Source organism: Triticum aestivum, chromosome 1B, assembly GCF_018294505.1.
Source record: "Triticum aestivum cultivar Chinese Spring chromosome 1B, IWGSC CS RefSeq v2.1, whole genome shotgun sequence".
In the NCBI taxonomy this organism is placed as follows: Eukaryota; Viridiplantae; Streptophyta; class Magnoliopsida; order Poales; family Poaceae; genus Triticum; species Triticum aestivum.
Window position 1 is genome coordinate 695522013 of NC_057795.1, and position 27149 is coordinate 695549161.

The 27149-nt window shown below is 44.4% G+C and overlaps 3 protein-coding genes across 4 annotated transcripts; 1 reads left to right on the plus strand and 2 right to left on the minus strand.

The window, feature by feature from the left end:
* The first annotated feature begins 810 nt into the window (after positions 1–810).
* LOC123149950 (serine/threonine-protein kinase GRIK1) lies at positions 811–5539 on the plus strand. The gene is made up of 11 exons (XM_044569745.1): positions 811–1286; positions 1623–1700; positions 1819–1863; positions 1944–2018; positions 2593–2680; positions 2807–2922; positions 3973–4068; positions 4368–4434; positions 4756–4871; positions 4950–5028; positions 5130–5539. Exons 1-11 carry the CDS (start codon positions 915–917, stop codon positions 5267–5269), a joined length of 1272 nt encoding a protein of 423 aa, XP_044425680.1. The 5' UTR covers positions 811–914; the 3' UTR covers positions 5270–5539.
* Positions 5540–5995: 456 nt separating this feature from the next.
* On the minus strand, positions 5996–10078 carry LOC100127071 (ELF3-like protein 2). The gene is made up of 4 exons (XM_044569753.1): positions 9785–10078; positions 8125–9077; positions 7517–7568; positions 5996–7406 (listed from the first exon to the last, which is right to left on the minus strand). The coding sequence occupies exons 1-4, from the start codon at positions 10034–10036 to the stop codon at positions 6354–6356; spliced, it is 2310 nt and encodes a 769-aa protein (XP_044425688.1). The 5' UTR covers positions 10037–10078; the 3' UTR covers positions 5996–6353.
* A 5521-nt stretch (positions 10079–15599) lies between these two features.
* LOC123101945 (uncharacterized) lies at positions 15600–18947 on the minus strand. 2 transcript variants are annotated; one of them, XR_006448666.1, is made up of 6 exons: positions 18616–18947; positions 18212–18527; positions 18021–18062; positions 17155–17221; positions 16275–16501; positions 15600–15955 (listed from the first exon to the last, which is right to left on the minus strand). XR_006448666.1 is itself a non-coding variant. In XM_044523199.1 (5 exons), exons 1-5 carry the CDS (start codon positions 18656–18658, stop codon positions 16382–16384), a joined length of 588 nt encoding a protein of 195 aa, XP_044379134.1. In that variant the 5' UTR covers positions 18659–18947; the 3' UTR covers positions 16115–16381. The 2 variants fall into 2 exon arrangements, 1 of the variants encoding a protein (XP_044379134.1); XM_044523199.1 differs by lacking the exon at positions 15600–15955 and having other exon boundaries at positions 16115–16501.
* Positions 18948–27149: the final 8202 nt, after the last annotated feature.

Genomic DNA, 27149 nt, shown 5'->3' on the forward strand with positions numbered 1-27149 from the left:
GCCATCTGCTTACGTGCACGCTAGTGCAGTTTGCCATGTACCATGCCAAACATATGGCAACTGACATGTTCGGGTAAAAAAAAAGAGTTGCCATCGGCTTGCAATCACACTAGGGCAGTTGCCATGTACACTGCAAAACGCATGGCAACTGGCAGCTTGGGTGTGGGAGAGGAGGCGGGCGTGTGGGCGAGATGGCAAACTACCCACACACTAGCCCTTGTGCGTGACTGAAACTGATGTGTGGGCGAACTGCTAAACGCCCACACACCGGCCCCTCCGTGTGGTAAAACTGATGTGTGGGCGACCTCTCACACACCACACACGCGAATTGTTCTACATGGCATACAAAATCAGCTAATTTGTGCCAAGATTCGTGCAGAAGTTACTGGACGATGATGGAGACGTGTGGGTGAGTTGATTTAACGCCCACACGTGTGGGCGTTAACATTTTCGTTTTGTTTTTTGGGCAACCACTAGAGTTGATGCAAATTACAATGTATATAAATCATATGTTGGAACATCGTTTTTAGCTCAGAGTTCACTCAACAACTAATTAGGCACGACGACATATTCGGTTCAAAAGTTCAATTACTATGTTCTTCATTCCAATTTTGCATTCGTTCATTCATTCATTCATGGCCTTGTTGTTGTTGTTGTTGTTGTTGTTGTTGTTGTTGTTGTTGTTGTTGTTGTTGTTGTTGTTGTTGTTGTTGTTGTTGTGTGACAAAAACAAATAAAAAAACGAAATTGGTTGGGTTTGGTTTGATTTTGGCCAAAATTTGGCAAACGAAAAACGAAATCCCTCGTGTTTTGGTATCCGTTTTCCTTGTTTCCTTGGCCTCCCGTCCCCTGCGCCCAGGCCAGGCTAGGGTTTCTTTCGCGACAGATCCGCGCCGCCGGCCGTCTCCATCGGGATGGCGGCGGACATGGCCGGCTGCTGCTGCTGCTGCAGCTGCTTCGGCTTCCTCTGGAAGCAACCCCACCGCCCCGCCGCCGGCGACAGCGACGGCGCGCCGTCCAAGGACCTGCTTTTGCCGAGGTCCAACGACGGCGGCAGCTTCTACGCCGGGGACGACCCCGACAACAGCAGCAGCTTCCTCGGCGACGACAGCAGGAGCTTCTACGAGAGGGAAGAGGAGGACTACCTCCTCCGCCAGAGCGACGGTGACGGCGACGACAAGCCGCCCCGCAAGCGGTCCGAGGACATCATACTCTCCCGGGCCCGGAACGGCTTCGCCTGCAGGGACAGCCTCGTCAGGGACACCAGGAAGCTCTTCCGCTCAGAGGTACCTCCCTCCCTTCAGCTCATTACCACCAACAACTCTGTTTTTTTTTTACTACAGTACTAAATTCATTTCATTTCTCCAATGGTTTGTCCCTACAAATAAATCCTCCCGCTCCGTTGGTGAATTTAGCGCGCGCTGAGTCGTTGTGAAACAAGCAAACACGAGCCATGCTCCGCTGAGCATAATTTTAGTACAATGGATTATTTCTAGCCAAGAGTACAATGTGGCCATCAGAATGGTTCATGGCTTGCATGAGAGCATTTTTCTTGTTCTTTCTACCCTTTGAATCGAGCGGCATAATCACTTTGTTCTCTCCTCCTTTTGGCATTGCCTTAGGACGAAACAACCGGCTGTAAGATGATCAACCAGTATGTTCACCTGGGCAAGATTGGTGCTGGGAGCTACGGCAAAGTGGTAACAACAACAGCAGACCTCTGCTTTTTATCTAACTGTGCTACCTATTTATCTACTACTACCACTTCCCTCGCTGATTACTTCTCCTTTGATTTCATTCTAATTCTAAACAAACTAGGTTAAATACCAAAACATCAAGGATGGGAGGTTATATGCGATAAAGGTGATTTTATTCGACATTTCTTTCTGCGCCCGCTGCACAGTGCTATCTATGTCTACTTGACGGAACTCTATCTATTTCAGGTGTTCAGTAAACCCTACATGTTGAAAGTGCGTGTTGTGCGGTCAGAAACGGCCATGACAGATGTTCTTCGGGAAGTGAGTAACTTTGTTAAAGTTGTATTTCCCTGTATAATACCTATCACGTTGCTGTGTTGTTATGGCGTGTGCAAAGTTCTCTGGGAATGTACTTGCGTGAGCTTTGAAGATATAAATACTGCATGATCTATCTAACATTGGTTAACCAAGTTGATCATACCTTGCAAATCTCATTCTGTTAGTACTTTCTCTATAGGCACACATTATTTACAGCTAACAGAAGAAATTTATTTGGGAGTGTGTACCATTTAGTATGCGTCTTTTTTGTTTATTTCAAGATTACCTGTGACCATTTTTCTTCGCTTCAGTTTCACTGGCTCTGATGTTTGTTATCAAGAAGCTGAATTGTGCTAAATTTGCCTTGGGATGCTCCAAAGGATTTTGCCATACCACTATATAACTGTACTAAAAAATTCAGTTATTTTTCTGTCAGAAGGCGGAAGCATATTATTAGTAGCATTTGTCAAATGTTGCATATATACAGTGTACCACATCCTGATTTTACTTGAGAATCAACTACCGTATTTGTTTTCCAAGTTCTCTTATTAGCTTCCCTTTATTGCATCGGATACAGGTATCCCTCATGAAAATGTTGGATCATCCCAATATACTAAATCTCATTGAGGTGATTGACGACCCAAACACAGATAAATTCTACATGGGTATTTATTGATGCTCTCATTGTTTTGCTTTATTATTCTAACATGGCGCTATTCTAGCAGGCTTGTTGTCATCTTTGTCATTATTTTACACGATTGCAATTTACTCTTTTCCCTTCCCATTGGCAGTTCTTGAGTTTGTTGAGGGGAAAATGGTGTGCAATAACGGTATAGGTTTAGGAGAAGCTACTTCCAGGAAGTACTTGCGGGACATTGTCTCTGGTGTTATGTATCTTCACTCTCATGTAAGATTTTTTTTTAACTTTTCACCAAGGAATGATTCATCATGGTTAATTCTGTGCTAATAATATTATAATAGTGTCTATTTCATTAGCACTTTGATCATGTCAAATAGAAATTTCAACAAAGATATTTGAAGAGCTCTAAGTTTTGTAGACAATGATTATTTGAAGCATCATGTTTTAGCTTTCACATATTTTTTCCCTTCCACTGAACCTAGTTATGTTGGCGTGAAGCTGACCAGCAAGCTCAAATGGTTGGCGTAAATTATCTTAGTAGACAGATTTTCTGTTCATAGTGTTAAGCTGTTAGTCCATGTTTGCTTAGCTACTGACTGAGTTGTTCTGTCTCCGAGCTACCTGATTGCACAGGCAAACATTAGCTTGGGCTTTATAATCAATGCTCACATCATGCTTTAGGAAGCTTCATATATCAGTCAAATGTACCGACTTGCGTATGAATAGTATGCTTGCTGCCTTCATAGCAATGTTTAGGTAGTTTTCAGCTTCATATTTGTTAATACAGTGCTTGGTTGTTGAGTTTCTTGCATAGAAAACCAGAACCCTATTTAAAGCCAATGATCAAAAAACAGGGGAGATGTGAAACATGCTTTCTTCTAGAGTATAATGCTTGTGGTCTTGTTTATGGTTTTAAATATACTTTTCTGATTGTATTTACGTATAAATGTGGCATCTAATAAATAGCTAGGGCGGCGATATGCATCAAAGCATGATGTGTTTGTTGCCATATGAAGCTCACTTATTCGTAGTTGGCATATTCCACCGTTGAATTCTAATTAAGTACATGTGTTTATGCACACACTTTGGTACATAATGGATCGTCGGAATATGTTTCTACCAAAACTTAACATTCAATGTCACAAATTTTACACTTCTTAAGCAGGTGTTTGTTGATGTTTCATGTTCCCCTACTTTCACACATTTGCACGCTCTCATGGATATACATGTGGTTCTGGCTGTTCATTTGCGCTATATGTTATGCATTTTGCACTGTGTGCTTGATACAAAACTTAATTTTCTTGTGTTTATATGCAGAACATTATTCATGGTGATATTAAACCGGACAACCTCTTGGTCACAAGTACTGGCAATGTGAAGATAGGGGACTTCAGTGTTAGCCAGATATTTGAGGTCCTCTTTTAATATTGTAGTTGTATTTTTTATTTATTCCAGTAAGTTTATTCTCACTGGCAGGGTAAAGTTTTTGAGTCTAGCAAAGTATAATCTTGGGCTTCACAATTTGTTCTTGTATAAAATCTGAGATTGCAAATTGCATACGCGAACGATATCGTCACTTACTCTGGGAATTTTGAACATTAGTCGAGTAGACAATGTAGTCTGATGATTCAGTGTTGTAAACCATTTTTAGTAGGGTTGTCGAGCCTCCTAGCTTGGTGCTTTACACATTGGGGTACTTGATTATGCTGCAGGATGACGATGATATGCTTTGGAGGTCTCCGGGTACTCCAGTTTTCACTGCACCAGAGTGCTGTCAAGGTACAGTTACATGACTTTGATTTGAGTTATAGAAGGCGGCACGCACAATCAGCCAGTTACCAAAGTATCCATCTGAAGTACAACACCAGTGGTTTTTGGAATATTGGTAGCATGGTGCTGTAGGTGTTTCCACAGCTAAATGATTGCATAACTGCAGCAGATAAGATAAACAAACCCATAGCCCCAAACAACTGTAAGCAACAAAGGGCTTGGGTTGTGGGTGTGATGCCAATAAATATAAGAAGTTGCTAAAATATTCTCTGGCCATGGCATGAGCTTGCTTAATGTGATGAACAATTTTCCGCCTCCCTTGCGCTGCAGGTTCAGCCTACCATGGCAGAACAGCTGATACCTGGGCAGTCGGTGTTACCCTGTATTGCATGATCACCGGGAAATATCCATTCCTTGGAGAAACTCTGCAGGAAACTTACGACAAGGTGCGAAATATACGTTACTCCCTTCTCAGTTTACCTACCGCAGAGACTCACCAAGGTCGCTCCGCTGCTGTGGGACAGATCGCCAATGATCCGGTGGAAATACCCGGCGACACGAGCCCCCAGCTCGCCGACTTGATGCAGAGGCTGCTCTACAAAGGTGTTCCTTGCTGGGTTTTTTTTCATCATCCAATCTGGTCTTATGCATCGGAAGGTGTGCTTGCTGTGTTAACAGTGGTGTCGTTTGTGCTTTCCTCGCAGATCCGGGAGATCGTATGACCCTGCAGGCCGCGGCCGCGCATCCCTGGGTCGCCGGGGCCGAGGGCCCGGTCCCGGAGTTTGTGTGTAGGTGCGGTTTCGGTCGCAGGAACAGGAATGATTCGCAGGAGGCGGTGCAATAACAGAGAGCCAGCCTTTTTGGTCATTGCTGTGGTGCTAGCCTAGTAGTGTGTGTGTGTGTAGATATAACAGATGAAGTGTGTCGTAGCAAAACAATCTTTGTGTTTTGGTTTTGGGTCCAGAATAGAGCGCCAGTTGATTCTTTTTTATATCGCAAGCTTTACGCACATCGCCTTGTGTCGCGGCGGCGATTGTTTTATTCTTGTTGAATCAATCCAATATAGTGAGAAAGCAGATGTTCCTTTTTTTCCCTTCTTTTTTTGATGGGAGCAGATCTTCCTTTCTGAGAGTGTTTTTATTCCATGGGTGAATTTTGAATCTGATGTGTTATAAAATCTATGTTGTTTTTATGGGAAGAAGAATAACTAATGTGTTTTTCAGGTATATATAAATGACTTGAGAAGCTACAAACTAGTATTATTATTGTTAGGTTGGAATAAGAATCGCGTTCCCTTTCACTAGAAAATAATTAATGACAGAACAATTAGTTTAGTCTACATCTGACCTGTCATACAAATCAAAATGTGGTAACTGTGTCTGGAAGTTGTAAAAAATTCTCAAATACAATATGCTACTTTCAGCATTTGGAAATCCAAGTTCAAACACAAATCTAAAACTGTAACAGTAAGGTAGTGGCTCACTTCCTGGGATTGGCAACAATCATCTGGCAGGTTGGCCCAATATATATACAAAAATAAATAATACAGTACACAATGGGCAAAAAAAAGAAACATACCAAATTTCTTTTATAAGATATCAGCAGGCAATATAGCTGCACATACATAGACAATACAGCAGAGACATCACTCCCAGGTTTCACTTCTTTTTGCCTGAGACATACACCTAAAACTAACAGTTACAGTTTTCATTGTGGCATAGATAGATAAATAGATAGATAGATACAAGTCCTGCTTTGCTTTGCATATTTACAGTCGCCAAAAATTCGCTTTTACCGACGCCGAGGGACAAATATATAGGAATGCTATTGCCTGCTCAAAAATAACAACATACTCCCAAGCGCTAATTGGCTAAGCTTTCTTCCTTCCTTTTCTTTGTGCCGGCCAAGCACCGCATGCGGTCGCTCGGTCACGGGCCGTTCTGCTGCCTCTCCATCTGGATCGACCGGAAGATGCGCGCCGCCGACTCCGACGCGGTGCGCGCCGTGTGCGGGACCACCCGGATCACACGGGCCGCTGCCGCCACCGGGTTCTCCTGGCTGCTAGAGGAGACCTGGGGCTGCTGGGCCGCGTTCCCGTTCCCGGCTGACGACGTAGGGAGTGGTGCCGCAGGTGCGGCCGCGGCAGGGCCCCTCGCCTCGCCCTGGCCCTGCTGCCTGTCGAAAGGGCTGCTGGCGGCGCTGCTCCCTTGCAGCTCGCTGCCGCGGGACGAGTGGAACCTCCAGACGCCGCCGGCCGACACGGCCTCGTTCCTCATGTTGCACGAGCTCCTCGAGTGGTGCTCGACGTGAGTGTTGGGTCGCGCTGTGGCCACGCGGCTCACCTGCTCCACTGCGGAGGATGAGACCACCGGGTTCATCACCGGCACGCTGAAAGGCGGGAAGTACATCGGAGGCATGGCTGGTGGGCCTCCGACGCCCATGTGTTGCGGCTGGTGAGGCATAGGGATGCCGTATGGAGAATTCATGAATTCCCCAGCTGTAGATGGCAGGCTCAGAGGAGCACAGCTTGCGTAAAACGGGGCCAAGATGCTTCCTGCCGGGGGGCACGGCCCTGTGTATGGTTTGTAGACGAACCCTTCCGACGGAGACATGACGGGAACGAGCCACTGATTCTGAGGCGGAGGAGCACACCAGTTGTTCTGCTTGTTGTCGGGAGGAGCAGGCATAGCAGGAGGGTTACTGCTAACCGCACCGTTTGATGCAGCTTGGTTCTCATGCCGGACCTCGACTACGTCATTGTCTTGAGATGGTGAAGCCTGGTTTCCTTCAGTGTTATCTTTCGAGTACTCCGCCTGCTGCAGGGTAAGCTGTGCATCATCGTCATCTTTGCTTTTAGCTGACAGAAGCTGCTTTTCCACATTGGCTGCAGCCGTCTTCTTCTTGCTTGTCACAAGGGCACTGCCAAGGCACGGATCCCCTTCAATAAGTAGGTGTGGAGATGCTGCAATCAACTTCTGCACCTGCTTGCAAGCCCATACATAACATGGCTATATCAGCATCCCAACACAAAATATATCAATAAGCTAACCACCCGCTTGTGGTTACTATATATTTGGTGGCGCAGACTCACTTTAATCAGTCGATGCAGCTCGAACACTTGGACAGCAAAAACCCGCTGCTGACTGCATCGAGTTCAAAGAAAAGTGATTACTAAACAAGAAAGGAAGTTATAGTGATTAAGAGAGATACTCCCTCCTTCCAGAATATAAGGTGCATCAGTTTTCGTGCAAGTCTAACTTATGTACGTTTGACCAAGATTATAGAATAAAATACCAACATGTACAATACAAAAATACTTTTCGTCATGGATCTAATGATACAAATTTGTTATTGTATATATTGATACTTTTTTCTAAAAACTTGGTCAAACATGCACATGTTAGACTTTTGAAAAAACTAATACACCTTATATTTTGGAACGGATGGGAGTACTACATTTAAGCATCAGTCTGTCAAAAAGGAAAAGAGATGTTCATAGAATGCACATGACAAATGTGCATGTGCGTTTGTGTTTGCACGTGCACAGTAGGGTGATTTGAGATGATACAGCATGTAGAAATGGGAAGATCTAATCCGCTCGACTGCCTGGCTCATTTGCTGGGCACCAAGCTTATGTGCACACAGACCTTTCAAAAACACGAAGACAGAAAGGACAAGACCTAAGTGGTGAATACTTACTTGACAATAGCTCTTCTTGCTTTCCAGAAATGCTTTGGACCAATAGCACCGACAACATCATCTGGAGAGATCTCCAGATCTGGCAGAGATTCCACGGAGGAATCCGAGGAATCATCCCTCTGCACATCGTGATGTCCGGTTGATCTTTTTCTCTTTTCACCAGTCTCTCTTAGGCCTTTCTCCGACAGATTAGAAGCGCCGTTGCATGCGACGTCAGTAGAGTATGGCCCATTTCCAGCCTTTGCAGCATTCTGAGACTCAGCAGCATTCTCATTCCTTGTTCTAGCCTGATGCCCCTCGTTTCGGGAATGTTGCTTATCAGAAACATTTATACTGCTCGTCTCTTTTACCCTACTATACGAAGAACCTTTGTCATCTCTTTTACCCATTGTCTTCTCTGCAGAAAATTGGAACGATGAAGTCCTCTCTTCAGTTTCCAAAAAGTTTGTCGTTGTGTTTGCTGGTGCTTTGTCCCTGATAATACTTGGAGAGTCCCTTGATCTCGTGTCCGACGCGTTCCTTCCTTCCAGGTACCTCTTGTCGGTGTTGGGAAATTTTGCAGTTGGTTTGGACACCGTAGGCCCACTCTTATACGGACTTGTAGCTGGGAAGGGTGTGGCATTCTCTTGGATCCTCACTTCCTCATGGTTGGAACGAGGGCGCGCTCCAGAGCAGAAGACAGAAGGAACCGTAAAATCATCATCGTTAGTCAACTTCTTCCCAGAAGAATTCTTCATGCTATTGTTGTTGTTGTCTCTACGCTGTGAACTACTACACTCAGCAGTCGATCCTGCAGCATAGGCGTCCTTGCTCTTAAGCTGGGTGGAAAGCCTCCCAGATATAGCCTGGCCATCCCGCCCACTCGAGTTGGTCTTGATGTGTTCGGGCAAACGCACAGGTTCATTTGAAGGCACGCAAAATGATGGAAAGAGAGGTCTGTCGATCCCACCAATCTACAAGAAAAAAGGTACAAGTTAGTAATAAAGACATTGCCCAGTCGTGTCTCACTAAAAAACTCATCCGTGCAACAAGCAACTTGAATAATTACAATTGAATTGCCCAGTCGTGTCTCACTGAAAACTCATCATCTTTTGCTGGTGTGCAAGTGCACAACAGAAGTGACAGACAATCTTCAATTGCCACATCCCTGATGCCTATCGTGGAATCATCAACCATGTACCCGGATGCGCCCCATAAACCGTCACTGCACTAGCGTTCAGAAAAGAAAACTGCCAAACTCCGGAAAGCGATAATCAACGCAAGGTATCTAACAGATAAAGAATCACTCGTCGAGAGCCAACCATACGTACATCGTTAAGCATCTCACGGCACTCGTAATCATACAAACCATGCGTGTGTCGCTAAATCGCATACATACATACATCAAAAGAGCATCAATAGAGCGAGCGCAAGCGAGACACATGCCGGCCAAGCCAATAAGGCATCCTAGTCTAACACTGACAACTGTTGAAGCCCCACTGCACTGCTGAAGCAACCGCCGGCGGCCATGGCAGGCGGCATCTAGGTTTCAATCCAATCCAATCCAATCCAATCCAATCCAATCCAATCAGCGGACAGGCTAAAAATATATACGTGCATACATAGAGGCAAAAAAGAAAGAAAAGGAGAAGATGGGTGGGAGGAAGGAAGGAAGGGATACCTGTCCGGCGGAGGCGGAGGAGACCGCGGCGTAGCTGGCGGCGGGGCGGTGGGCGGCGGCTGGGGCGGTGTTGGCGGCGTTGGCGGCGAAGCGCTGGGAGGGGACGCTGAACTGCTCGTAGAGGGCCATCTTGTTGCGGGGCGGCGCGCGCGGGCCGCCGCCCTTGAGCGTGGTGTCGTTGACGTGGAGCCTGGGGAAGAGCGGGCCCATGACCTTGTCCTCCCCGCCGTCCTTGCCGCCGGCCCTCCTCATCGCGGCCAGCTAGACAACTAGCTAGGACGCCATCATCGCTCGGCCGGGGAGGGAGAGAGAGGGTGGGAGGGAGGGAGGGAGGGAGAGGGGACGGAGAGGAGATCTCCGAATCAAGAAGAGGAGGAGCGGAAAAGGGCGGATTTTTCGGGGTCTCCGGACCGGGCCGCGGAGCACGGGGGCAGCGGGATCGGGCGGCGAGCGGGATTCGGATCCCGATCGGTTGGGGAGAAATATCTGCCGGCCGCGGCCCGGGGACGGAGCAGGAGGAGGGGAAAAGCGGAGGAGGAAGAAAGGGAGCTGCTCCGCTCTGGTGAGGTCCGTCTGGTGGAGGAGACGGCCACGCCCACCACCACCAACAGAGTGTGTGTGTGTGTGTGTGTGTGTGTGTGCTGGGGCTGGGATGACATGGGATCCTCATCCACAGACAACACAACACCACTGCAAATGAAAAACAAAACAAACATACTACTACTCCCACGTAGTACAAATTTCAACTAGAACCCATCATCCAATCCCCAAAACCATAATGTAACCAACAAAAAACCCTTCTCTCCCCGGCCGGCGTCCACCCTGGCTTGAGCGTCAGGGCGTCGCCTTTCTTTTCTGTGGCTGAAGATTCATTCATCATGTGTCCATGTTCTTTTCCCTGCATCTGTGTCGCCATACATGTCTAGACATGCTTCATATCTCAACAAACAAACAAACAAACAAACAAACGACGATATCTAAACCTACATCAACACTTGATTTGGCCGTATCTCCGACGGAGGCAAATGCCAAGCGCGCCACAAAAGTCATTCGAATTTGCATCGACATTGTCATCGCATCCAGCTTATCCAATATGACCCTTTTATATAGGTGAATACGTACATCCATCTTATATGTTGTGTAAAGCTCTTCTAAGAACAAGAAAACATGTTCAAAAGTTGGTGGGTGCAGCTAGGCTCCTGCAAAATTTCACCAATGAGGAAGGGGTATAGTTGAGGGAACAGTTTCATGTACTATTCACTTGCTCTCTGTGTGTGTCTGTGTGTTTTGCTAGTCACTGGCAGTTAGTATATCCTTTTTATGCATGTGAACCCATGCCTATATTTTCCTTTTTAATTTTTTCATGAATTTAAAAATCCGTATGCAATGAAAAAGAGCCGGGGTTGTCTTTCGACACCGATGCGGGGTAGGCATTCCCATGTCCGCATAGCTCGTCTTACCTGGTGCTTCTCTCCCGGTCTCTCCACAATCATTCAACATTGCTAGGTCGCTTTGACGGCGCTTTAGACCTAGTATATATATTTTTAACATGGGGAGTGCTCCCAAGAACACAAATGTATCATTTATTATCAAGTTGTGGTACATAGCATCTAACCACATGAGTACATGACTCAGACTAAAAAACTAAAAAAAATTGCCCCTGATTTATGCTAAGAGGCCACCAATTGGCGAAGAAATTGCAATTGTGTCTGAAACAACAACAGACAGAACGAAGCATGCCAACGTCGGGGATGAATAATTTGTCTAACGAGCACTCCACAACTACAAGCCATGGACTTCGCACAAAAGTTGCATTGTCTCCCATGGGGCATCGCGGTCGAGGGGGGGGGGATGAAAAAAGGTCGTCTTTCAACCATAGGATTTGACGGATCGCCGGAGAGAGTCGGCTTTCAACCACCACTACGGTTGCCATGGCCTCTCCAAGTCCATCATTGATCAGACTTGGCCAGACGGGCCAGCCCGGCCTGGCATGACCTGACTTAGCCTAAACGAGCCAGGCATGACACAGCCTGGCTTAGCCTAAACGAGACAGACACGACACAGCCCACCCAGGCATGCCTAATACGCATGCGATGCTAGGCCGACATTCATGTCATGCTCCCTGGCCCATACACGGCACAACAAGGAAACGGGTCGACCCACCGGTACGTTTAGCCCACCAGGCCACATGATTTTGGGTTTGTTCTGGGCCTATCTAGGCTGTTTGGGGGCTAATATATAAAAAAAACTATTCGTGCCATGTCGGCCCTCGTGCCCAGTCTTGCGACCCAGGCACAACCCTAGACGGGCCACATGCTGGCATGGCCCGATTATAAATGTGTCGGGCTAGGCCCACCATGGGTCGGGCATGTGGGTTATCGGGCCAGCATGGTAAGACCGACCCATTTGGCCACCTTTGTTGTTGCCCGTTGATTGAACGCACTATCCCCATCTGCTTCTTCTTCACTGCTTCTCTGTACAACTTGCAACACATGAAGAAGCTAAAGCACATCTTTGAGATCAGGGACGACTTCACCCTCGCCGGAAGCTCTGACCCGGCGAGGTAAGGCACCGACGAAGAAAGTCACATCAGCCGCCTCCCCCACCATTGTCCCTTCTACCACCAGGACCGCAGGGAGGAAATTTGGGGGGGGGGGTCTTCACGACGGGTTGGGGAATCAAGGGCACCCTCAATGGGGAAAAGGAGGAAGTGGGAGGAAACAAGATAATATAATGTGCAAGCCCTCTCCTGACCTAGTATAAATAGCCAATACTCAATTATGGTCGAGTATATAACCTGGCTTTCCATAGTAAACCAAACGATATGGATCTAGTCCTTTTTTCCTTAAAAATGAACAAGGTGCCTCCGCTCCTTATATTGTTGCTTGCCCATTTTTGTCTAAGAAACATGATACAACCTGAAACCGGGGGACACATGTTGCAGTTTTGTGTTTTTGGTGAAGTTTTGTTGCTTAAGTAGTCCACGATTGTTACGAGGGATAGGGCGGAAGGAACGTGATTCTCCCATACATACTCGTATGTTGGAGGATATACTTGACAAGTACATTGAAGTGTCCAACAATTGCTATGCTTTAGAAGCCAAAGATGGTGTGGCATTGTCGTCAGTGTTGGTAGAGATTACTGAATAAATCTTGCATTGTTCGAGGTGGAATTTGACTGGAATTCCATGCTATCATCCAGTTGCATGTATGAGGGGAGGAGACTAAATCATGTAGATTCTGCACATTCTTTATACTCAGTGGAGAGTTATAAAAAGGCTTATGCTCACATGATCATGCCATGTAGAGACATGTCAGAGTGGGATAAGATTGCAAACTTCCCTAATGTCAATCCTCCAAAAACGAGAAGTAAGTTGGGAGAAAAAATAAAAACTTCAAAAAGCAATCTAAAGAGAAATCTAGCAGGAGGGAGGGTTGAAGTCGTCAAAGCATGGTGTAATCATTCATTGTAGCCACTGTGGCCACCCAAGGCACAACAAAGGGGGTTGCGAGTCCTACAAGGCAGGTAAAACACCTAAGAAGCAAGCTAGGGAGAGATTCAGAGCAGTTGGAGTTGAGTGAGATGCGGAAAAGGTAGAGCCTTTCATAACAGATACAATTGTATGTATTCTATATATAGAATAGAGATTTTCACAGTGAGAATCTTTAAGTATATTTATAGATTTCTACGGGGGTCAATCCGATGAAGGAAGATAAGTGCCTGGACATATGCACCACAAACTCTATACTCGGGGAAGTAAAATGTTTTCACTCTTACTAAGAGAAAAAGAGATATTTTAACAATCACTAAGCGCGATGAGGTAATTGTTGACTCAACTAGGGTCATATTTACTATCCCTATGGGTACTCAAGTAATATCGAGGATGCTTTATTACATCCTGGTTTAACTCGTACCCTACTAAACTACAGAGGTATCCGTCAAAATAGTTTCCATAGAGAAACTTATGATGACAACAAAGAGAAATTTTTCTCTTCACTATATACGGATATGCCAAACACATATTCTTATCATTCGGATTGCACTATATACTACAAAACATGTAGCACATGTTGCGTACAAGACAGTTTTCTAGAATGTCTTTTGCATGACAAACTTGGCATACTCGTCTTGGTCATCCTGACATTGGGTTGAAACAAAAACTATCAGCAATTCCATTGTTTATGATTAAAATGATGCTAGATTCTAACAATATTTGAATTTCATGTGTATGTGACACAGGGAAGCTGATTTTTAAGGCTCGCGCACCTTAAAGTCTACACTGAACCACTCAGACTCCTTGAGCACATCAAGTCGAGGTGAATGGCTCTTCCCAATCATTTACTAGACTATTTAGGTATTCGTGGTTTAAAATACACATCTATACGATGGTATCAAGTGTGATTTATCCACATGAAACAAGTGGCTCATTATCCTGACATAAATTTCAATCAAAATCGAATGGATGGTATTGCAGAATTCTCCTTGCGTGCCTTCATTATGGCCCTAGGATTGAAGTTTATCACTTTGTCCTAATGTCTAGACAGAAAATGGTTTTGTGGAATAATTTATCCAAAGAATTAAACTTATTGCATTATCTTTACTTTGGAATTGTAACTTACCAACTTTATGTTGGAGTCATGAAGTTTTACACGCTGATGACCAAACTGCATAATATTATTCCCCTATATCTTTGATACGTGAACATCTACCAAATATTTCCCATCTGCGGCAATTCGGTTACAACCTGATATCACCACCCCGGCATACATCATTGGCCCCTCAGCATATATTAGGGATCTATGTGAGGGATAACTGTATTACCGTCAATACCTCAAGCCCCTTACATGGGAAGTTATTCAAGGCTAGTATGATGATTCAATGAGGAACATTTTCCATGCATTAGGGGGAGATTTAAAGCACCATAAAGAATGCTAGGAAATTAGTGCAACGTTTGACATATTTCTGCCTCAAATACATGTACTCAAAGATCTGAACCATGCGTTCAGAAGTTTTGCAACACATTGCAAATAACCTGTCAGATTCATTTACTGACTATAACGGTGTCACACAATCCTAGAATCCTGCAAAAGAATGCCTGAAAGAGTGAAGGTACCAACAAAATCCACTCCACTCCCCGTTCGAAGCAACAGGGGGAGATGTATGGCAAAAGTACATCAGGATTCAGCTTCTGACAAGCAAGGATATCGAGGCCTCTGAATTAGTAAATGCAAGTCAACTTCACGTTGACAGACACCTAATGGGTAGTATACACCCAGTGGATGGGAGACCTCCACCAACTTAGGTCATACACTACAAGAAATATGTCAACTTGTGACCACCACTATTGGTCACTGAAAGGTCACAAATTTCCATTTGCGACCTTTTTGTGACCAAAAACAGAAGGTCAAAAGCTGGCCGTCATAAACTGACCATAGCGACCTTCTCTGTGAGAAGGTCGTGGACGTTTACGACCAAAATATTCCTACTGTGGCGTTTTGGTCACTAGCAACCTCCCCATGCCACGTAGGCATCCAGCGTGGCAAGCTGATGTGGCACAAGATTCAGCCCAGTCCAATTCAATTTTCTACATGGGCCTGGCCCAACAATTCGGCCTTTTTACTATATATTTTCTCTATTAATTTTCTCTAGCTACATGGGCCTGGCCCATTTTATTTTCTAGGACGTGGCCTTCTATAATTCATTTCTTTTTTAGGCCTCAGCCCTTTTACAATCCAATTTATTTTGGGCCTCCACAACATACATTTAGATGCTTGACATCACAAGGGCAGCTATTCCAGCTTGACATATCAGCATGTACGCATGTATCCAAACCATTTTATTTCTTTCAACAACCACAGCCACAAAGTAGATAGTAGATACATTCAACAGACTGAATTAACATAGAAATGAAGCAACAAAGGGCAGCCCGAGTAGAGGTACTACATGGTACTACAACTACATGGGACTACAACTACCATTTCTATTTCTACCAGCAGCAGTAGGGACTACCAAGGAGCTAAACGAACAGCGACCGAGCTAAACTAACAGCGATCATCCATCATCAATCAGTGACAGTAGCAATGACTGGCAGCGGCGACGTTCGAGAGAGCCCCTCCCCTGCTGCTGCTTGGTATCCCTGCTACTGCTTGGTGTGCTGCATCACTAGTCACCCTGCACATAGCAAGAATTTTAGCTTTACATAAGGTTTACAAGAACAAGACCCTAATACATGAGATTGACATTCACAAGCTATTTGCATTTATATTTAGAACTGTGTCACACCATTTACATTACTAGTTATGTATTGACATACTTATCTAAAAGAACATATATAGAAACATATGGATTTTATTTCTGAATACCATTACAGAAGTACTAAAAAACAAGAGCTCATTACACAAGAATCCAGGAAGAACCCATCAATTCTGCGCCGGAGCGAGAGATGTGCAGGTAGATCAAATAGTATATTCGAGCAAGAAGGATGTACTACCTGAAATGGGAAACTAGGAGGCCGATCTGACGAGTCCCACCCAAACTATGGAAGGAGCAATAACAGCAGCTGCAGAAGGACTCGGCGGCCCAGACGCCGTCGTGGAACTAGTATGTGACGACAATGTGGTAGCGGTGGAAGCCGCCGTCGAGGCCGACGGCGCCTGCGGTGTCCTCATCGTCCTCGAAGGCGATGACGATGGATGTGTCGGCGTCAAAGCAGGTGCGCTGCAGGCCACATCATCATATTTGAGCATTAATATTTCTGTATTACTACACAGCAACTACAGCACTAGGAGTACACAGCAACTACTAGCAGAACTAGAAGAAATAACCAAATTGAGTGTACACCAATATCATCAGGAACATGAGTATAACAATCATCTTGCTTTACTGGGATACAGTGACATAATAGAATTACTAGGATACAGTAACACATACACATTGTTAATTTAACACGTTCAGAAATAGTCTAGTGTGTATATTGTACTCTGCAAGGCTTGATTTAACACACTGAGGAACATTATTGATTTAACACATGTCCCAAAAATGAACCACTCCTGCAAATCTCAGAAGAGCATAAGCACACACTACATCTACTCCCCAAAGAATCACTTGCCAAACTCAAAAGAGCATAAGCAAAAGACTAGTGCATATTACCCAAAACAATTTCTTCAGTACTCAGGCATCACAAGGAAAAAGAGCAGTGCATCACTAGTGACTAAGTACAAACTAGTTGGATCTAGATGATTTCCCTAGTGCCTAATTATTTTCTGCAATGATATCAAACCAAAGCAAATCAGACACATCAAATTAAGGAGAAAGTGATACAGCTAAAGAAAAAAGATGGAAGGAGGCAAGATAGAGAAGCAGCAGCCAACCTCATACTGCTCAATCCACAGGCTGGTCCCAGTGGCCTGCTGGTAGCGGTCGAAGATCCCCTTGATGCTGCAAGTAGCACATGAAGAAGAAGAACAAAACAAAGCTGCCTTAGAGAGGTAATCAAGCAAGCAAGCAGCGAGGTGGTGATGTTGGCCAAGCAGCAAGAGATAATCAAGATAACCTTACTTTGCATCATAAACACACGCAGTAGCATTCACACAACAGTAGAAATTTATGTTATGAATGAGTGCTGTAATGCAGGGGCATAATTTTTGTACTAGTTAAAACTGAACATGGTTTGTACTTCTCCTGGTGAGCAACCTTTGCTGTACACATATCATTAGATCACTACTTAATGGGAACAAACTTTTCACCCTCCACTTACATTAGATACACCATTGTCTGTAGCACAACGAAAACAAAAGTCACATACTGCATGCTACTCTGTATTTAGTAAGATCAAAATCACCCGACGATGTTTTAGCATATTCAAGTTGTCTTAAATTTGTTTCCCGTGCTGATGTTGCTGCTTATTATTATTATCTTCATTGCTGAGAAACTGTACGCACAAGATTATATATGATGTTTCGCTCTAAGGACTGAGAACTTGTTCATACATGTAGCAGCAGTACACACACAGAGTGGTTAATATTTTTTATTTCACAAGCGTGGTTACTGATTCGGACTCCAGTGAATACAATCAACAAGTACAAAAGAAATCACACACTGTTATGACTGACGAGACATCCTTCTCTAGGTTCAGATTCAGAACAATTGGACAAACAACTCAAGTGTAACACAAATTTCGGTAGTGAAGTCATGGAATTGAACTAAGAACTAGCAGCAAGGGAACAAAGATTTGCACCTCATCATCTGCCACCTCCTTCTCATCGTCCGGCCCTTCGTCCTAGAAAATGGCAGAGCATTACCAAACCAATCCATCCAAGAATTAAACTAATTATAGGAACCTACCACCGCGGCCGATGCTACAGCCAGCCAAGAGCACATGTCCACCGCGAACTGTGCACAAGAGGGAGGGAGGGAGCGGGCACTGACCTGGAGCGCTCCGGGGTGGCGGATCCGGCCCCATTCCCGTCGGCGAAGTCGGATCTCCCGGCGGCGGCCTCAGCAGCCTCCCCCAGCAGCTCCCCCGTGGTGTAGGGGCGCCAGCCGTCAGCGTTCGTCCCCGCACCCTTGGACGGCTCCGATCTCGACGGGACCTCCTCCACAGCCGCTACTTCCTCCTCTGCCGCTGGTGCGGCAACGGGCGACGCCCGCTCCGGCTCCGGCTGGTCCGGGTCCCCGGCGCCGTTGGGGAGCTCCGGGTCGGCGGGCTTGGGCTGCGTGGACTCCTCCATGTAGAGCGGATCCCCTGCTCGGAAAACCAGCGCCGGCAAACATCAACGACCAACGAGGAGGAGGATTGCAGCCGCGCTGGCCAGATCCGGAAGGCTGCGTACCTGCAGAGGGGGCCTGCGGCGGCGCCATGGCGGCGGGCGGCATCTGCTGCTGCTGCTGGCCGGCGGCATGGCCGGAGGAACCCTAGCCGCTGCCATGGGGATGGAGCACCAGGTCCAAGCCCTTGTAGATTTGGGAGCCGCCGCCGCCGCCTGACCTACTCGCGTGCACGATCTCTCTCTTCTCTTCCAGTGAGGTGAGGTGAGGGGAGGGAGGGGGGAGAGGGGGAGCGCCGGTGGCGAGGACGGAGGGAGATGCGGCAGCCAGGATCTGGTGCCGGAGGTGGCGGCCGCAAGGGAGGAGTGCAGCGCTAGGGTTTGCGCGAGCGAGAGAAGGGTCGGGTGGGGTTCGCGCGAGAGAGAAGGGTTGGGTGGGGATTTGCTGCCGTCGGATGGGATGGATCGATGGACGGATGGATGGACTGATTTTTGCCAGGTCATCGATCCAAGCCACCGGTGATTCCACCAATCAGAATTAAGCTTAAATACTTTTTTTGTTTCTCTTATAATTTTCACCCTCTAATTCAGGGTAAGCATTCAACATATTAACCACTTATAGTTTGCTAAAATGAATCAATAGTGTGCACATATGTGTATCTTGGGATGACAAACAATGTTGATTTGAGGAGTTTTCACTTTCATTGCACAAAAGAGTCATTTTCCATTTTTTGAGTGCCCCAAATGAGGTTTTTTTTGAAGAAGCTACCAAATAATTATTGCAAAATCGGACCAATTCATTTTTCTAAAATACTAGGACATATTTAATGCACAATTGACAAAATGGTTGGGTGTAAAAAGTTTTGATCCACCTCTCGTGAAAAAGACAAATTCCCGCAGATTCGGTTGGAAGCGGGTCAAATTTGAACTGCAGGTGCCTCATAGTTTGCTATTTATTTTTTCCAAAAATCATTTCTAGGTACATAAGTATCTATTTAACCAGAGAAACACCAAAAAATTTCCAAGATTCAACCACTAGCTAGGAACGGTCAAGCCCGCCGTTTTGACCGCATTTTGAAACGGGCATAAAAAATTCAAAAAAAATCATAAAATTGGGAAACCTTCGCATTGTGTCATTATATGTGGCCAAGTTCCCAAGAAAAATAACAAACTTGTAATACGGCAATTATTTTAAAAAAGTGTTCTCAGAAATGAGCTATCATCTCTGAAGATTCATGGCTTTCAAGCCAAATGATTAATATTATGGCCACATTCGTGGCATAGTTTGTTCAAATGATCTCATATTGTGCACAAGGGTGCATATTGGAATGGCAAACAATGTTGCCTAAGGAAGTTTTCATTTTCTTTGGACGAAAAAACCATTTTTCATTTTCCGAGTGCCCGAAAGGAGGTTTTTTTGTGAAGGAACTACCAACTAATTGTTGCAAAATTGGACCAAATCGATTTTCTAAAATACTAGGACATATTTAATGCACAATTGACAAAATGGTTGGGTGTCAAAAGTTTTGATCCACCTCTGGTGAAAAAGACAAATTTCCGCCGATTCAGTTGGAAGCGGGTCAAATTTGAACTGCAGCTGCCTTATAGTTTGCTATTTATTTTTTCCAAAAATCATTTCTAGGTACATAAGTACCTATTTAATCATAAATACATGGTTCGATGGCGAGGCATCAAGGTTTGGACGGTGGCCGAGGACCCCAACTCTAGAGCGCGTAAGCTCGCATGCCCGCCGCGTGGTCACCGCGTGACCGTAGCATTGCCATGTGTTCTGGGCGGCCTAGGCATGTCTAGTGGGTTGGGCACTCCCCATGTAGGTGCTAGGAAGAAAATCACAACATAACATTCTCACGAGGAGACCGATCGATGCTCAAACATGAATTAGCAGCCAAGTGTTTGATTAGTGGTACGGGAAATGTACATGGCTAATGGGCGTGAGTTTTGGCTGAGGATGATCAGTTACTAAGAAGACCGTCTTCACAAATTTGCAGCTCAAAAGGAGGAGCCTAGGTGGTACTTGCTTTGCAACCTACCACACTGGACATAAATACAAATGTTGAAGCTCGGCTCGAAATAATGAATGGATTGAGCTGCGATTTGGTGGAGGATGGTTATTTGGGCATAGGAAAGCACTGTAGAAAATGAATACTATTTAGACATGCCAAAGTGGTACTTCCTTCACAAACTGCTGCTCTGAACAGAATAGGAAAATGAATATTGTTGAGTTATTTTTGAACTAGGCAAGGAAGGTTTTTGACATATTTGATGAAGATATGATCCAAACAATTTATGAGATTTTTTTGGGAATTTTGGGAATGACAGAAATATAGGTTGCTTCATAACCTAGGGCAAAAACTGCCACATGGACATGACACATAGGCAAAACTGATGAGGTGGCGCCTAGTCATCACAACCAACCACAATCTACAAGGATATGACCATCTATTTTGGTCGTTAACAACTAGAAATAAGGCAGCGGCCAGCCCTGTTTGCTTTGTGACCATTTGGTGTAAGGAAATTACGACCTTTTTGACCAAAATGTTCGCAATGGTTTAGGGTTTGGAGCCCCCCGAACAGCTTTTGACCAATTGGTCTGAAATGGTCATAAATTTATGACCAATTCTTCGAGGGTCACTGACAGAAGGTCATAAGTTGACATATTTCTTGTAGTGATAGTGCACACAATGACCAGGACATCGGAATACCCGACTCAACCGCATTGGGAAATCGCGGGCAGTCACCATGGGTAACGATATTTCCATCAACTATACATATATAGATTCTGGAGAAACATATAATCAGAAGTCTACAATTGTCGATATACATTTCTCAACTAGATTGTGAACCTCTCAAATGATTCATATCCAAAGACCATGGTCATGGCAAAGTGTGAACAACACTCGGACTGAACTCAAGCAAAGGGTATAATCTAGGTAGAAATAATCTTGCTCGATATAGGGAAGGTATTCACATAAGCAATACCTAGAAATTTTTCCTTCTAGAAACAGAATTGAGAACAACGAGGTGGTGAAACATAGAGCAAGTATTATAGCACAAGGGTTCACACATATACCCAACAACTCTCTAGAGGTGGAATCTCAACTTATATCATTGGCGATACAAAATCATCTATCTATGCAGTTGGTAAATGTAGTGATTACATATTCATGTGGATCACTAGATTCAAACATAGATGGTTCCCGATGGAATCTCACTTCTAAATCGAAATGCAAAACGCAACATACATTGTGTAAAAAATCAGTAAGTCACCATACGACTTATTGTTGTCGGTACATTTTGGTACAACCGACGTAATGAGTTCCTTATGTACAAGGATTACTCCTACAACGATGATTATCTATGCATGTCTGCCATACAGAGGGATTACTCCTGCAATCACGAAACACACAATCATTTTAATGACGGATTTTGAGATGAAGGATTGGGTAAAACCTCGAGCACCTTCACTCATACATTGTGGGGCACTATGTTGTCTATATCCAGATTGTATTGGAGAAATTGATTATGGACAAGCCTTATCCATCCATAATTCCCATGTTGTTCGTTCTCTAGATGTAGAGAAAGATTCATTCGGACCATGAGGAGATGGAAATAACGATGTTGGGACCTAGATTTCCATATCCTAGTGCCATTGGACCCACTAAATATAATTGGTTGGCACACAAGAATATCTTTTGATATCTCCAAGGCATCAAACATCTTGTACCATTGGATACATCGATCAGATCCCTACTATGTCAGATCATGGACAAGCTTTGTGTTCATGCTATGTGTGGTAGCCATCCCATAAAAGTCTTCCAAATAAACCTCGTGGCTACATCCACCAAACATTATCTCAAAGATAATGTTGCTTGTGTTACCCGGATGCAAACATGTTAAATACTAAAGCAATATTGCTATATTGCGTATCTTGCAAGTCAAATCATTCGTTTGATTTGTTCCCCATGTCTCTACAAACTTCTACATTCTAGAAATATGTTCATAGAATTGGTATATGATGGCTTCAAAATTTGCAAGAATCAGGGGAAGTATCTTTCTGAATTTTTCATGTTCAATGCATCATATTATACTCGTTTTCCCTTCATGAGTTTACTATACAAGTTCTCATAAAGGTTTTTAATGAGATAATATCAACATGAAATCATATGTCATACTTTCTGTTTTCCCCACCGGGGTTTTTGGAAAGTGTATACGACATATTTATTGTTCTCTAAACTCTATAGGTTTTCTCGTATTGAGTTAAAAGAGACAATAACCATTATATGTTGTGTCATTTTTCTCCTTATTTCCCACTAGGTTGGCAGGAGTTTTAGCAACATATCAAACACTTTGCTACTCACATTTTCCCACAGGGTTTTGAAGGAGTCTTTAATGAAGATGATGATATTACACTAAACAAGCACAAATTAGGGAGAGTGTTAGGATTTAATTAATCATGTTAATCCATGCTTAAGGAATAGATGGTGGTTGCCATATGGAAACCGACGTCGGTTCTCGGTGCCCTCTCGAACAGGTACCTTTTAACTTGGTGCCCTTTATAACTCTATATATTAATGCACACTCCCCTCAGGCAACTAATAAATCAGGAGGATGGACAAGACCTCCTATGGGTTTTGTTAAGCTTAATGTTGATGCCTCTTATGACCATGATTTACTTAGGGGCACAACTGGAGCTGTTCTCGGATGATAATGGAAGATTCATTGTTGGTGGAAACTGGAGGATTGAGTGGTGTGCTGATGTATTAACAACAGAAGTTTTGGCTCTTAGATTCGGCCTATTCCTTGCACAAAAGGCGGGGTGCAATTGTCTTGTCGTTAATTCTGACAATACGGAGGTGATTGAAATAATGGAAAATGGAGGACATTCGGTGGGAGCGGCGGCGGCAGTGTTCGATGATTGCTATTTAATAGCTTGTGATTTTCCGCTTGTTAGATTTGAACATTGTAATAGGGAAACAAATAAGGTGGCTCATGAAATTGCTAGGCTAGCGAAATTTTCAGTTACTACTGACTGGTTTGAGGAGCCTTTGAGGGACATTGTACATTTACTTATTGACGATGTAACAATTATTTCTAATAAATAAAGTACATGTTTATTTCAAAAAAAAACTCTATATATAGATGTATTCATCATCAATAAAGATCACCAGATTCACTTTTACATCGTTGTTGATTTCTTTCTCGCTGAGTTCAAACAATCATCAATACTAATTATGTCAACATGTGTGCTTCCACATCATCAAAATTATTGTAGCACTTAGATTTACTAGTTTTGGTCCAGTAGCATCCGTCCAATGTACGCATGGAAATTCTCTATCATGCAACATAGATTAGTGCATTGTAAGTAAGTTTTCATAGTGCATTTGATGTGACATGCACAACTTTTCAGGTTAAGTTTTTTTTTTCGTATGTAGAAATTTCTCAGATAGTTTAAATTATATTGTCTCAGTTTTCTTCTTCGAATGTATATATAGACGCATTTTATTGTATTTGTTCACTCATTTCAGTCTATATGTAGTTTATATTAAAATATCCAAAACATTTTATAATAATGAACGATAGGAGTACATCATATTTAGAAACTACTCTTTCCGTCTCATAATGTAAGATGTTTTTCTGACCCTACATTAGTGTCTGAATTATGGGACGGACGGAGTATATATTCAATTCCACTACAAGGGTTCAGCTCAGGTGCAGGGATCACCGCACCGATTATTGTGCAGGCCCAATCGCTGCATGCCACATGTTCTTGTAGGCCCAATTTAATTAATGCTTTCCTTCAACTAGTTCGACGTTTGCTGTTCTAAAAAAATAAATTCGATATTTATTGTTTCTCTTCTCTACTCTGCTGCACATCTAAATACGACTCCGTTGCAGCTAAATCTCCATTGCCCATCGACTACGGCGAATGCATTATCAAGGACCGTGTGAGGATCACGGCGAAGATGTCCTTGCTAACCCGCTCGCTGTCCTCTGCAAGACGATCCTGCCGACGGATGATCAGAAGTTGCCCATGGCTGACTGTAGTCGGGTGCAACGAGAAAACAACCTGATGAAGTGATGATCCATTTGATTGATAACGTCAAAGAGTGTGTGCCCAGGTTAACAGCCTGCACAGTGCCTGCATGGGCTGCATGCCCCTGAGCAGACGACCATCGAAGAAATACAACATTGTAGCCACGAATGGTTGGGTGACTATGTGGTATGTGCAAGGCTGGCGGAGTTCGTCTTGATCGGAGTACGTCGCCGTGCGCTACCAATTGTTTCGTCGAGCGTTGAAGAGCATGAGATTGCACGGAGCATCAATAGTTCAGGACGACGGGGTTAGTTGAAGGATGAAATCATTAATTGATTAATTAAATTATTAGGCCTACAAGCAAACGTGGCAGCCACTGATTGGGCCTGCACAATAAAAGGTGCGGTGACCCCTGCACCCGAGCCGAACCCCCACTACAACACAGAGTATCTTCCAGCATAAAGGAAACATGAGCGTTTCAGAGTATTTAATGTTGACCCGCAGATATGAAACACAATCAAAGTTTCCCAAGGCTCGCATTTGACCACAACGAATTATTCAACGACATCGAAAATACGAATAAGACTCTTTCCGACTATTCCTGGATGCAAAATTTGCACAGTGGGTTCAACATCGTTGTTGAATGTAGAATTTGTCCAACGGGTTCAGTATATACATGGAGAAGAAAGAAAAACCACTCGAACTATTTCTAGACTAAAACGCTCGGGTACTTGACCTAGACCACCGCCGTCACCAAAAAGCTAAGGTTTTCTCCCTCCCGCCGGCGCCGGTGCCGGTCCGTTCCGTCTCCGGTGGCCTTAGGGCCATGGAGGCGGAGTGGATCTCGGCCCTTGCCGGTGGGAGGGCTCCATTTTTAGATCTTTTTTTAAGCTTTGTTAGGGTTTGTGTCCTGTTCAGGAAGGCGAGACGGTGGCGGCTCCCTGAAGATGGAATAAAGGTCTCCCTGCCTAGCCCCCGTTCCGGTGATGCGTCTAGCATCATCGATGGGCGTGTGGAGGTGTGTCTCCAGCAGATCCGTCTTTGGTGGATTTGCTCGGATCCGTTCGTCTTCGTTCGTGTATATTCAGGTTGGATCCTTTTAATCTACACTCTTCATCTGCGGCGGCTGTTGTTTTTGGTGCGTTGGTTCTATGGGGCCTCAGCACGACGACTTCCTGACTGGCTACTACAACAAAGTTTGCCCGGCTCTGGCGAGGGAGGGGATGACAACGGTGCGCCTTCGGCTCGCTTCAGTGCTTATAGTCGTCGCTAGGTGGTCTACGGATCTGGATGTAATTTTTTTTATCTTTAGTGTTTGTTTGTACTACCATGATTGAAGATGAATAGATTGGAAGTTTTCTCGTAAAAAAGAAGAAGAAAGAAAAACCAAACGTTTCAATAATTCACACGTGCATGATATATGCAATATATATGTATGAATGAATATATTATATATAGTTGCATTTCGCATCTAGAAAGTGCCTTTTTGCTATGTCGGCCGATTCGGTTGAGAGGGCCATGACGCGGCCACGTAGCTCCATCTTCTGAATGGAAGAAAGCTCGCGGCCATAGTACTACTTTACTTGAAATTATTCTCTCTTCTTTTATCTTCCGTGCTGTGTATTGGTTTGTTTTGGTTGTGCCGCCTGGCCTATTGGGAGAGTTCGGACATCTGCCATGTTGGACTTCTGACACTGATCCCTTTTGGGACCGACTCTTTCATTTGAATATAATACAACCATAGTTGCTTATATACACATACATATGCTTATTTCATTATCTTATAAAAACATTCACTCATTTTTGTGAACACACGCACGCATGTCCAACCCTTATGAGCACTTCCAAAATACCGAGCCAGCACACACAATATCTTGAGATTGATAAAGTCATCACATGTGTCCCATATTCAACGGGAGCGTCTCCTTCCACTAAACGCTCGTCACCAAAAAGTCTTACATAAATCCAAAAAATACGATCACCAGTCCAAGTCTAGGATTTTCCGGACGGCTTTAGAACCCTCCACTTCACACCGCTTGAGAGGAACTTTCGCTCCTCCGCCTGCTCCAACTATTTAAAGCCGACCAACCACCCCCAAACCCCACCTCCAAGTCTATTCTTCCACCGTAGAAGCCTCCTAGTTTGCATCGGGTGTCTCTGTCCACCGGCTGTTAGCTCCATGGTCCGCTCCAAGATCACATGGTATAATATGTTGAGCCGAAGCGCCGCACTAAAATTCTGGCGAAAGTACGTGCCATGGATGCCCGACGGCAAAGTTGCATTACGGCGGGCCAACCTCCAAGCTAAGCATGAGGAAACAGAATAGGAGCAAGAGGAGGGCAATCCCCATGACCATGAAGAAATTCATGGAGGAGTGTTAGAAGGGATAGAGAGGGATCGGTGGAATCGTTGTTTATTGCTTAAGTCTCGTGGGCATATATATAGGAGTACAATGATCAACTTAGAGTACAAGACAAGGCAGGAACAAATCATAGTTTATCCTATACTTTCTAATAATCATAATACTCAACATCCCCCGCGGTCA